Source organism: Phocoena phocoena, chromosome 5, assembly GCF_963924675.1.
Source record: "Phocoena phocoena chromosome 5, mPhoPho1.1, whole genome shotgun sequence".
Classification (NCBI taxonomy): domain Eukaryota; kingdom Metazoa; phylum Chordata; class Mammalia; order Artiodactyla; family Phocoenidae; genus Phocoena; species Phocoena phocoena.
In genome coordinates, this window is record NC_089223.1 from 112,451,824 (window position 1) to 112,464,319 (window position 12,496).

At 37.4% G+C, this 12,496-nt stretch overlaps 1 protein-coding gene across 2 annotated transcripts in view; it reads left to right on the forward strand.

The window, feature by feature from the left end:
* Positions 1-12,496, forward strand: part of ANK2 (ankyrin 2) — a 240,546-nt gene that overhangs the window by 112,498 nt on the left and 115,552 nt on the right. For both annotated transcript variants that reach the window (XM_065877734.1, XM_065877735.1), the window contains 3 exons: positions 139-237; positions 5,343-5,441; positions 10,313-10,510. In XM_065877734.1, coding sequence (XP_065733806.1) covers positions 139-237; positions 5,343-5,441; positions 10,313-10,510 — 396 coding nt within the window. The remainder of the gene's footprint in view (positions 1-138; positions 238-5,342; positions 5,442-10,312; positions 10,511-12,496) is intronic.

Genomic DNA, 12,496 nt, shown 5'->3' on the forward strand with positions numbered 1-12,496 from the left:
AACATTCCTTCTCTTACTCCTTCTTCCCCTTCCTTCTGCCCATCTTCTGTCCTCTTCACTCAAGCATTATTTATCTGAAGAAGCCCCAAAGCCCCCACCGGTGCAGAGGAGTAAAACTGCTGTCGCTTTGTTTCGCAGTCTGGCCTCACACCAATACATGTGGCTGCCTTCATGGGCCACTTGAACATTGTCCTACTTCTGCTGCAGAATGGAGCCTCTCCAGATGTCACTAACATTGTGAGTATGGCTTGGGTCAGAATAACCACAGGGAGAAAGAGAGGAAGCGTGTGGGTGTGTAGGGATGTTTTGTGTGTGTGTGTGTGTGTGTGTGTGTGTGTGTGTGTGTGTGATCAAAGCTCAGTGGCTGAGCTTTGAGAAGAGCCCCCGTGATAACGTATTATTGAAATAATTGCTAGAAGGTCGCTGAGAGGAACCTCCATAGGGTAAGAAATGTTTTAGAAAGTAATAAAATGGAAGCTGTGGAATAAGACTGTGTCAGCTTCCTGGTGCAGATAAATTGAACATGCATCTTAAATACACTTATAAAACAAAATACATTTTAAAAGCTCCTCTGAACGTGAAGAAATGATTGATTGGAATAAAATGTTCAGGACTCACTCTACTTGCTTGAGTGAATCATATTCCAGGAAATTTTGGTTAAAATATTAAGTCAGTACCATAATCAATTCTATCAAACGATTAACCAGAGATAGACCGATATTAGAAGATTTTTTACTTAATATCAAATTCTCCCTCCCTCCTTCAGTTACATGGATTTTCCATTTTCTAACCTTACTTTGATTTTTCCTTTTGATTTGGTTGGCTGAATTAGTTATAACTTGCAACTTTTTCATGTATCCTGAAATCCATGTTGGTCTTCAGACAACTTTTGTTCTGACAATAAATGCTGGATATTCCAGAATTCTTCTACCTAATATAAATTAGGATTTTTACTTCCCATTTCTTTATATTTCTCTCATTTTCTTGGTGTCAACCCAGTTAAACTTTGATCATTGAATACAGATTTTCTCCTGAGCAAGAGAACTTGCTCTGTACAAAATACTGTCATGTATTTGAAGCTCACCAGGACCCACTGGAATATTGAGATTTTTAAAAAAGTATTCAACAGAAATAACTCCCCAAATAAATCTTAGTGCTTATTATTAAAATGAATCATATTTTCAAAAGCAATTGGTTTACTATTGTTGCTAATTTTTGATATTCCATTCCTTTTGAGTTGTGAAATGGAATGTTCAATTTTACTTTTTATTCATATTCCCTTTCATTTTCTCATTTCCTTGTATTTTATACACTGTTTCTGTGCTGAAGTTTCTGATGCATGGACAAAATCCATGTGAAATAAATTTATTTGATTTTAAATATGTGTTAATACCTCTCTTCATATTATTCACAATTGGAGTATAAAACCATCAAAGAATTGAAATATAGTCTGTATTTATACACCCCCCTAATTACAGCTTACGGATCCTAAAGTAACAATATATGCTAATTTAAAATTTCTCCACGAAGGATAAGAGTAATTTCACAACATGCCAATTTGAGTTTAATTTATGGTCACTTCTTAGAACTTTAAAAGATATCAATAGCATCCTTTTTCTGTTCAGAGATGACCACCTCCCTTTTTAAAATTGAGACCTACACAAACCAGTACCTTTTAAAAGAAGTTCTCTGAGTACTTTCCCACTGTACTGTATTTTCCTTCTTTGCATTAAAATGCCTACAGGATCTCAGGAGCAATGGTAATACTATGTGAAATTATATTATCATAGTATCATAGACAAGTATATTCTATGCAATGCTTGATTGAAATCCCCCATGTTAATTTTTCTGAGGGGAGATTTTTGCAAAATCATCAAAGAAAAGCCACATGAAATGATTTTGCGGCACTCTTAATTTGCTTCTTAACTGACCAATTCCAAATTATTTGATGGTTATGTATTTGCTCCATATTGATATACTCCACTCCGCAAAAAAAATGAAAACAAAACCAAAAAACTATATGGGCTACATATAGATTTTCAAATAAAAAACAAATTTTTATTTGTTAAACAAAATCAATTAAAACAATAAAAATGTTGACATATTTAGGTTCTTGAATACTCCCAAATTTGGCAATTGCTATATTAAACTTTAAATTCCACCTGTTGTCATTATAAAGTTCTTCATTTTGTTTTATCTTCTCATTCGTCCATTACATACTCTTTCTCTTCAGCCTTCTCAAAACAAATACTTGAGAGCCACCTGCCAATGTAATCCTCTTCTCAAATGTGTTTCCTAGTTGCTTTTTGTTTGTTCATTTTAATTTTTGTATGATGTGTCCTTCAGAGAGCAGATACCATGTACATAGGGTTACCAGATAAGATACAGGACTCCTGGTTAAATTTGAATTTCAGATAAACACCAAATAATTGTTTTTAGTATAAGTATGTACCATGCAATAGTTGAGACACACTTATACTAAAATAATTATTCTTTGTTGGTCTGGAATTCAGATTTAACTGGCCATCCTGTATTGTGATATGCTAAATCTGGCAACCCTACATTTAGAGGAATTTAACTTTCTCTAGCAGTGGGATGCCTGTGAACTGGTGTATTCTCAGAACGTGAGGATATAGCTGCTGCATCCAAAACTCTCTGCAGGTTGATTAAGAAACGGTGTGAACACTGACTGCCTGCTTGCTGTGTCAGAGTTGGTCATTTCCTGACCCCAAAGTACCCTACCCTTGAAGCCTTTGTGTGTTGCCTGAAATCATGTTGCATTTTTGAATGCAGTGCTGTCTGTTGTGCTTTGATGCTTTACAACTGATGCAGCCAAAGTGGAAGTCAATGTAGCTGTCAGCAGTCAGTTTTAACAACTGGGGGAGGGGCATGAAATGTAGTACCTGCTTCGGACATGAGCATACCCATTCTCCTGCCAGTCTTGTTTTTGTCTCAAAATTCACTCCAAGTGTGAAGTGTACCAATAACTCAACCATGTGCAGATATTATTACCGCAAATCTCCCTTTCCAGAAGGCTCACAAATGCACTTGAAAACCTAGAAAGCCAGTTGTAATACATCTATAATCCAAAGTATTCATTGACAACTGTGGGAGTAGAAAACCCAGCACTTTTGGAGCTGTCCACAATGCAAAGTGGGGGACAATCGAGTTTTTCTCTTCTTACAGCAAATCAACGGATTCATGACTAAGTTCACACTTCATATTATGTTTAAGAATTTCCCCTAATCCTTAAAGTTAATGAGCTTAAGATAAGGAAAACAGGGCATTGAATAAGATGAGGTGCCCAGTAACTAAGAAATGGAACCTACTGATTAAAATATATATACCCTCTTTCATTTTCTTATTTATACTTATGTATAAACAAGGGTAACATAATATAAAAAGGTAAAGGCAATTTACATAAAGGTCAATTACCCAAAAATCATTAAATAAGAATTAAACAAGACCATTGTTTTAAAGTAGAGAGACCATTTGCATATATATATATATATATATATATGTATATATAATGTTTTCTTTGTATATAATGTTTAATACTTTAGGTTTTATATCTAACTTGTCAATTTCAAATGTGTAAACATCATAAAAACAACTTATTTTAAGCATAAATAAAGGTACTAGAAATACTAAGACTAGTGTTTGAAACCTTTTAGATTTTGAAAACCCCTCATTGATAAAGTTTGGCTTGTAAGCGTATAAATTCATCGTTGAGTAGGTACTCCTGAGGCCTCTTTGATTTAACTTCTTATAAGGAAACTCATTTTTTGTCTTCATTCTACTAAAATTAGTAAAATTGTTGTACTATTATAAGACTTAGAAATGGAATAAAGATTTGAGGGGTTTTTTTTTAGAGGCAGGTTTTAAGTGATATAGAAAAGTTAGAAATCATGGCTGTCTGAAGAGGAAAAATCTTGCCGTACATCCGAAGTCTGAAAAGTACTGCTGTTCCAGTCATGTTATTTTATGTAATAACATACTCCAAATACATTTACTCTACAAAAGTCAAAAGATGTCATCAGAAAATAAGGCCATTAGAGGATAAATGAATTATCAACAAAAAGAGGATTAGCATAGACATCCAGTTTAATGCTCTCAAATTCAAATCATTGGAATTGAATTTCTCATAACTTCATAAGGAATGGGTCTCTGAATACTAGCAAAAAATGAACTCTGAGCTAAGTACCAAACTAAAGTTTGTCTTAAATCTGGGTTTAAGGGTTTGTTGTGCAAGTACTCAGAAGAAATTATTCACTGGAATTTGTCAAACGTTATCCAGTTACCTCAACCAACGTTGAAATCAATTTAGTTTATTTGGACTAGTTTACCTGGTTGAAATCAACCTTATTTTCTAGTATAGTTGTGGTGACTAAAATAACTTTTATTGCAATATCTTATTCTTTTATAACTGTAAAATTGTTTGAAAGAATGAATCCCTGCTTTCTTTAGAACTACATGTGGTTTTAAAATATGCAGATTGAAAAAAAACCCTTCTCTTAGAGGCAGTTATTAACAGGCTTCCCAATGAGAAAATTCTCTGATGTCTAACCATCATCCTTCATGCTGCAGGTTAAGCTACCTTTTTCTGATAAGTGTGTCTTCCTTGATGCAGCATGAAGCTACTTGAGGAGACACCTGAAGCTCAGTGCTGCCCACCTCAACTGATGGCACTGTTAACATTGCTTTACTCATCTCTCGGTATTTCTCTCGAGTAACTGTCTGTTATTAAATACGCTCATCAATAACAAGCAGAGGACCTCCTGGGCAAATCAGATTCCTCGTATGACCAGTCTTTATCTAGTCTGACAACACAAAGATAAAGCCAAAGTAAAAAAAATAGTTTATTTCACAAGTAAATTTTGAATTGCGAAAAGAAATAACATGTATGGTAACAGATGATGTGATTTTTTTGCACTGTGTTGACTAGATTGGCAGCATCTAGAGTTTCTCATAAAAACGGGATAGAGCTGTAATCACATATTTAAGTGTGACAGATTTTAGATTTGAAGGATGAAAGGTAACTTCATACCACCAAAAGCAATTTAGGTTATGCCACGTTGACTGTGAAGTTAAACCTCAGGGTATCCTGAATGTTTGGGTAAGTTCACTGGTTTGTCATGAGTGAAAAAAAAATTAAACGCTTGTCTTATCCTTTTGAAGATGGAGAAGATACTGTTTTTCCAGACTAAACAATTATGGAATAATTATACCTTTTCATAGATTTTCGGATATAATGCTATCTTTCACAAAAAGGCACATTTTTATTCTATGCCATGCAGAGCAGTGGGTTTACTTATGATTGAATGATCTTTGTTTCCTGGCAGCGTGGGGAGACTGCACTGCACATGGCAGCCCGGGCGGGGCAGGTGGAAGTGGTCCGATGCCTCCTGAGAAATGGTGCCCTTGTCGATGCCAGAGCCAGGGTAGGTGCTGGTGCTTGCGGTTTTCTTCTGTTACGTGCATGAGTTCTATCTTTAAGAGATGCCGCTATTCTTCATCTCTTGATGTGGAAATGCCAAGGACTGTAAGTGAAAACATCAATTCAGTGACAGTTTTTCAGGCAAAAGTGAAATGGTACGGTAAATATACACAATGGAAAATGCACTTCAATTTCAGAAACATTAGCGTTTGAAAAAATAATACAATTTAGTATCTAAGAAATTTGGCATTGACTAACATTTTAATAAATTTTTTTTACCTATGAAAGCCCTTCCACATATATCTTCATTTTCATGAATTTTAACATTTTAACCTATATTATATAGATACCTCATTTCTATAATGAGTTCTACTTTTCTTCTTACTTTGATTTTCCATATTTAGGCATTCTACCCTTCCACTATTCCAAAATAAATGAATTTTGGCCCGGGAGATTGTGTGATTGGATTCTCCTATTTCTGATTCCCACAACTTGACTTTTTTTCTTCTTCTTTTTAAAAAATGTCCCTTCCCAGTTGCTTTTTTCACCTTCTTCCTTTACACTGAATATTTTTTCAATATCTTCTGTTTCCTTTTCCACGCTGTTTCATTAACTTTCGCACTAGCACCTTTGGGATTCTCATGGAATATTTAAACACTTTCGCTTCTTTTTCAATATTTGATATATCTAATCTAGAACTCACTTCACCTTGAATCCTACCTTAGTGAGTCCATTTTCAAAACAGTATTGTATTGGAATGAAAACATTCAGCTGGAAACATACAAATTGTCATTTCAGACAAGTCATTTCACTTCTGGGTCTTTATTATTAAAATATAAGGGTTCGGGGCTTCCCTGGTGGCGCAGTGGTTGCGAGTCCGCCTGCCGATGCAGGGGACACGGGTTCGTGCCCTGGTCCGGGAGGATCCCACGTGCCGCGGAGCGGCTGGGCCCGTGAGCCATGGCCGCTGAGCCTGCGCGTCCGGAGCCTGTGCTCCACAACGGGAGAGGCCACAGCGGTGAGAGGCCCGGGTACCGCAAAAAAAAAAAAAAAAAAAAATATATATATATATAAGGGTTGGACTTAGAAACCTTGAAACTCCTTTCCAGACTTCTTAACACTCTCTGACTCTATGAATTTTATAGCATTTTTTTCCACAGACCTTCATGCAGAATCCAGTGATACGTGGGCAGTCTTCATTACTTTAGTAGTTTTGATTTTTTTCTGCCTTTCTATCCATTGTACAAGTAGTGTAATTTATGTTCTTTGGTACTCATCATTGGCATTTTATGCTCTTATATATTGAATGCTTTTGTTATTCAAACTCTCTTCTTCCCTGCCTTGACATTTTTCTTGTTTCCCTTCCCCACCCCCTTAAAGACTATTTTTTAAAAGCAGTTTTAGTTCCACAGCACAATTGAGAGGGAGGTGCAGAGGCTTCCCATAGGCCCCCTGACCCCATAGTCTTCCCAGTTACGAGCATTCCCCACCAGAGTGGTACATTGGTTGTGAGTGACGAACCTACATTGATACATCATTATTCCCCCAAGCACCTAGTTTACATTAGGATTCACGCTAGGTGTTGTACATTCTATGGGTTTGGACAAACATATAATAACATGTATCCATCCTTATAGTATCATATAGAGTAGTTTCACTGCCCTAAAAATCCTCTGTGCTCTGCCTAGTCTCATTTCCTTTTAAGTTTACCTGGCAATTCAGCTGTTAAAAAAAAATTTATGGTCCGTCAATGCGCTCTGAATATCTTGAACTTCATTAATTTTACCAGAAATTGTGGTAGTGTTCCTGGTAAATATTTTGTAATCCATACTTAATAATAAAAGGGTTTCTCATGAATCCCTCTTAATATAAAATAAAACTGCTTAATAGTTTGTAGTCAAATTCCCACATGCATGCACTTCTGAAAGCTCCCTCTCTTAACTGAATACCATTGCTCTACAATTCACTCTCTTCCAAAGGGGAGATAGTTAAAATTATACCCAGTACTACACTGATCTCCAAGGTCAAGATCTCTGGGTAGTCTGTGTTCTTCTCTGTCAGGTGTAGAAATAATACCTCATGGTTATATAATCATGGGGCTAAGTCATATTTATGCCTACTCCCAATATATAATGAAAGAAAAGTCATATCATCACAATAATATCTCTCAGTTCAAAGTGCAAGCAGCGTTCTCTATTCACCAGTCAAGAGCATAAGACATATTTTGCTGTACAGACTGGAAGGCTGGGGCTGCAGTGGCATAAGTTCCTGGGTCAGCCAATGTGCTTGTCCCCAGGGCCCTGCCCTCAGGAAGGTCCTTTCTTGTCCAGTGTCCTCCATGGACATAGCTGAGAGGGCCGCTGGGGCCTGCCCTTTTAGGAGTTCTCTTGCTTTAGGTGCCCGTATTCTGTTGGCACAATACAGGGGCCTGGCATTTGCTTTAGGGATTGAGCAATCACAGGGCCCCTAGTCTTAAACTCACTTGAAACTTAACTCACTTAAAACTTTAGTTAACTGCTGGCATATATGGTTCCTGGGAATCCTGTTAGCTAGTAACTTACAGCAGAAATTTTATCAAACATTTGAACCCTGTCCCAGCCTTTGCTATTTCTGTCTTTTGGTAAAAGGAGTTGGGGCTCAGCAAGTTTCCCTAATTTTGGAAACTAGCAGTGATGGTAAGGCAGAGCTCACGTCTTCCTGGATCAGGCTGTATCACTGTCAGTGATGCTTTATGGTGAGAGAATTATTGCCCCTTATATTTGGAAGAGGTCTAGAGGATCAAGCTGCCCACATTTTTTTCTTTAGCTCTTCCCACGAATATTATCTTCTGTGATTTCCCAATTCTTTGCCTTGGATTGAATTAGCTTTAGCTTGGGGTGGCAAATTCAACTTTTGCAATTCTACAAGGAGGTTTGGGGAAACAATTACCCAAACCTCCAAGGTCTTATAATCTCTGATTACAGGTAGAAAGACTTTCTTATCAAATTTGTAGGTTCTTCCCTTTTCCACTTTCAGATAGGAGCGTACCAAAAGTTGAAGAAAATGGGCAAAACAGCTTATTTCTTAACTTCCTTTTTTTGAGAAAAACAAGTACCTTAATGCTCTGAGAACCAAGAGACACTGATCGATAATTTAACCAGTTACTTGGCCACCACCAGTCAAGGACTGCTGCTTCTCAGCTATGGATTAAGGGGTCACCATTGCCCTAACGCTCCCCCTCGCTCACTGAAAACACATGTTAGAGTGTGTCACTTGTAATACCCACCTCAATCAAATTCTGCTGGGCAGAAGTCCAAGCAGGAAACCCAGAAACAACAGATGTTCATGATAGCTCTCCTCAAGTTCTTTGGTCTTTGATTGTGTTTTGCTGTCCATTTATTTTTGTAACTTTTAATTCTCTCCATTCCTCTCTTTTCTCCTCTGTATTTCAGAGAAAGTTGTATCTTTCAAGTGTTGTCTGTCTCCCTTCCTATTGAGAGACCTCTTGTCCTGTTAGTTTTCTTAGAGGCCATCATATTGTATCTCTTTCTGTGGAAGGAATAGACAAAGAAACGTCTTTAGAATCCAATGCCTGAATTCAAGTTCTGTTTTCATAGCTGCGTAACCTTGGACAGTCCTGGAAAACTCATTTAATTCCTCTTAATCTCTTTTCACTGGAAAATGGTTGAATAATATATGTTACACCTTCCTTTCAGGTCTAAGTATAGGACTTGTCAGGTATGCATCATACATGAAGGAAGTTTATAAGGTGCAAATTTTTCTAAAATTCCAATTCTATTGCTAAAATAATTGTACTATTACATTTATTATTTAGTTCTTACCACCCTGAAATGCATGCAGTGCTGTTTCATCCCTTCCTGTACCTTCCACTTAATACTTTTTCCTTATAACTTTAAGATAAAGTGCATTTATTTGAACAGCTCTCCCTATTCTATTCTACCTTGTCCATTCATTCTTAGCCCTGGAAGTTGGCCCAGCTTTTCCTTTCTCACCTTTGTTATGACATGCCCTTGGGCAGATTATAGAGATATACCTCTTTTCATCACTAAGGTTACACACAATTTTCTTTTATCAAGACAATGGTTTGGCCTCGTTTTCTTAACACTGAAAACATTTTCCTGACCACACATTAGAGTCAGGTGATTTCTTAAGCCTTCTCCAGCGTGTCCTTCCTGTCCCTTATACCAGCTGTCTCCTCTCCTTGTTTTTAAATGAGAAGCACTTGGCAAATACTTAACCCCATTTGCTCCTCGCCAGGCTTCCATTTCATCTTTGAAGCCCTGGATGTAAGTCCCAGACCCATCTGCAACGTTTCCTGGAACAACATCTTTTTAAATCAGATTGCAACATCTTCTTTATCCACAGTCTCTCCTTGAAGAAAATAACCAGCATTTGTATCCTTGGCTTGCTGAGTGGAGTAAGAACAAAGTTTTCCCAACATCCCTCTTTTTTTTTTCCTCTTGATACAGTTCCCAGAATAAATACTGTCTCTTAGTGAAAGCTTTTGGATGAGAATCTAGGTCTTAGGGCTTCTGGACTAGATTTCTTTCTTATTCAGAACCATGAGCTGGTTTATATTTAAACATAAGTGAAGGCTGAGGCCTTAATGAGTTGAGAAACATTTTGGCATGCCCAGAAAACAGTGACCAAGTTCATGGAAATATCTACTTTTTAAAAAATTGAAGGAAGATTTTGTGACCAAACAGGTCATTCTATATAACAAGATATAAATTGTAGTCAGAGTAGCAGTAATTTCCTTTTGGGTAGGGGTTCCTGGAGATTCCAAGAAGACATCATGAAACATCTGAGTGAAATGTATTACTGGTGACGTTTGGTCTGTCCTGGCACTAACTTTTTACTTGATCTGAGTTGTAGGAGGAACAGACGCCTTTGCATATTGCCTCTCGCCTGGGTAAGACAGAAATTGTTCAGCTGCTTCTACAACATATGGCTCACCCAGATGCGGCCACTACAAATGGGTACACACCACTGCACATCTCTGCCAGGGAAGGCCAGGTAGACGTGGCATCAGTCCTGCTGGAAGCAGGAGCCGCCCACTCCTTAGCTACCAAGGTAAGAGGAATGGTTTCATGCTGGCACGGACCAGGAGCAATCCCAAATCATAGAGTGTCAAGAAAGGTAGATCTCCTGTAGGCCTCCGACTTCTTCCTCTTTGAATGTTTTAGATTCATTTTCTAAATGACCAAGGGGGGTTGTGAGATTGCATATGATATCTTCAAAAGGAGGGCTGGATTCTCTTCTTCCAATTAATGCCGGTGTTGTTTCTAGAACTTTATTATTATTATTATGACTTGGCCACGCTGTGTGGCTTGTGGGATCTTAGTTCCCTGACCAGGGATCGAACCCGGGCCCCCTACAGTGGAAGCACAGAGTCCTAACCACTGGACCACCAGGGAATTCCCTCTAGAACTTTAAGTAAGATGATTTCCATAAAGCAAGTGTTATTTTCTCTTTACTTTCCATGATAAAAATCTATAATATATTCCCATGAATATATTATAGAAAAAAAATACAATTCCCAAATACATTGAGCTAGTATTACTACTGAGGAAGATAATGTTGCATTAGATTGGCAATACTGTATTTGTTGAGTTTTAGTACTACGTTCACTTCACATAATCTTGCATTTTTCCATCCCTGGTGTCAGCTATTATGCCCTTTCTGCTCCCTACACTTTACCAGCTACACAGTGTCTAAACAGAACTGGGCTGGAGAGTCACACTTTATTAGTTGTATTAGTTGTCATCTAACAAAGAATTTTACTTATGTTCAAAGTTTTGAACTAGGGCAGAGTAATTTTATCTCCACTTGATGCATTATATTTGCGATCCCCTCTTTGGATATGACTTAGAATAAAACACGAACACAGCTAGTTGGAGCAAAAGAAATTGGACTAGTACAGAAGAGAAGAAGAATGAGACAGATTATAGCCTACAACAAGTGAATTATTCACAGGGCAAAATAATTCCCACAAATACAACAGTGATTCAGATTACTAAGGAACGGGCACAAATACTGCATCTGGGGGAGAAGGGAGTTTGCAAGTACGAACTGAAGTACTGTGGTGGCATCTGTCCTCTTAGAGGTAGGAGCAGCCTGCTGGCTGTTACGACTTACCTGGTTGCCTATGGCTGTAAAACATGCTTTGATGTAAGAAGTTGGTAATTATTCAAATGCTGAAATCAGAAGGGTTGAAAGGATTTTTAAAATTTTTTTTTTTAAAAATCATAAACTAAACAACAAACATAGAGTTGATCCTTAAACAATGAGAGGGTTAGGGGCGCCCACCCTTCACACAGTTGAAAATCCTCATATAACTTATAGTCTGTCCTCATATCCACAGTTCTTCTGTATCTTGGGTTCCTCATATCCGTGGTTCCACATCCTTGGATTCAACTAACTGCAGACTGTGTAGTACTGTAGTATTGCCTATTGAAAAAAATCCACATATAAATAGACCTTCACAGTTCAAACCTGTGTTCAAGGGGCAACTGTGTAATAATAATAGTAATAATAACCCAAGAGAGACTGGGTGATTGTCTCATCAGATGAAGGTAATAAATAAATGAAATTTAGATATATAAAATACAGAAATAGGGAATAAAACATAATCCCTTGTCTTCCAAAGATTTTTAGAATTAAAAATATATCTAAAGCAATAGTAAATTAGGACAGTTAAATGGAAGAAACTATTAAACAAAACAGTTCCACAGTGGAACTGACTGGGATTCTGAAGGGTAGCTGTCTCATCATCAGTAAAGCTATTTAAGTGTTGATAAATATCAGAGGGTAAATGAAATCCTGATGAGATTAACATAGGGGTAGAAGGAAGACGTGTGATTCGAGAGATGCTTCCCGACCTCTATTTTGTGATTCTGCAGTAAAGATTCTATGTAGTTTTGCCTAAAAATAGTTTCCAAATTTATAAAGGGGCTGGACAGCTATTCCAGCAAGACTTTAAGGATAAGGAGTTTATTTTTTCTTTCTTACCACATGGCTTGTCTCAGGGAACTCGACTTCATCCTGAGTGTCACTCCG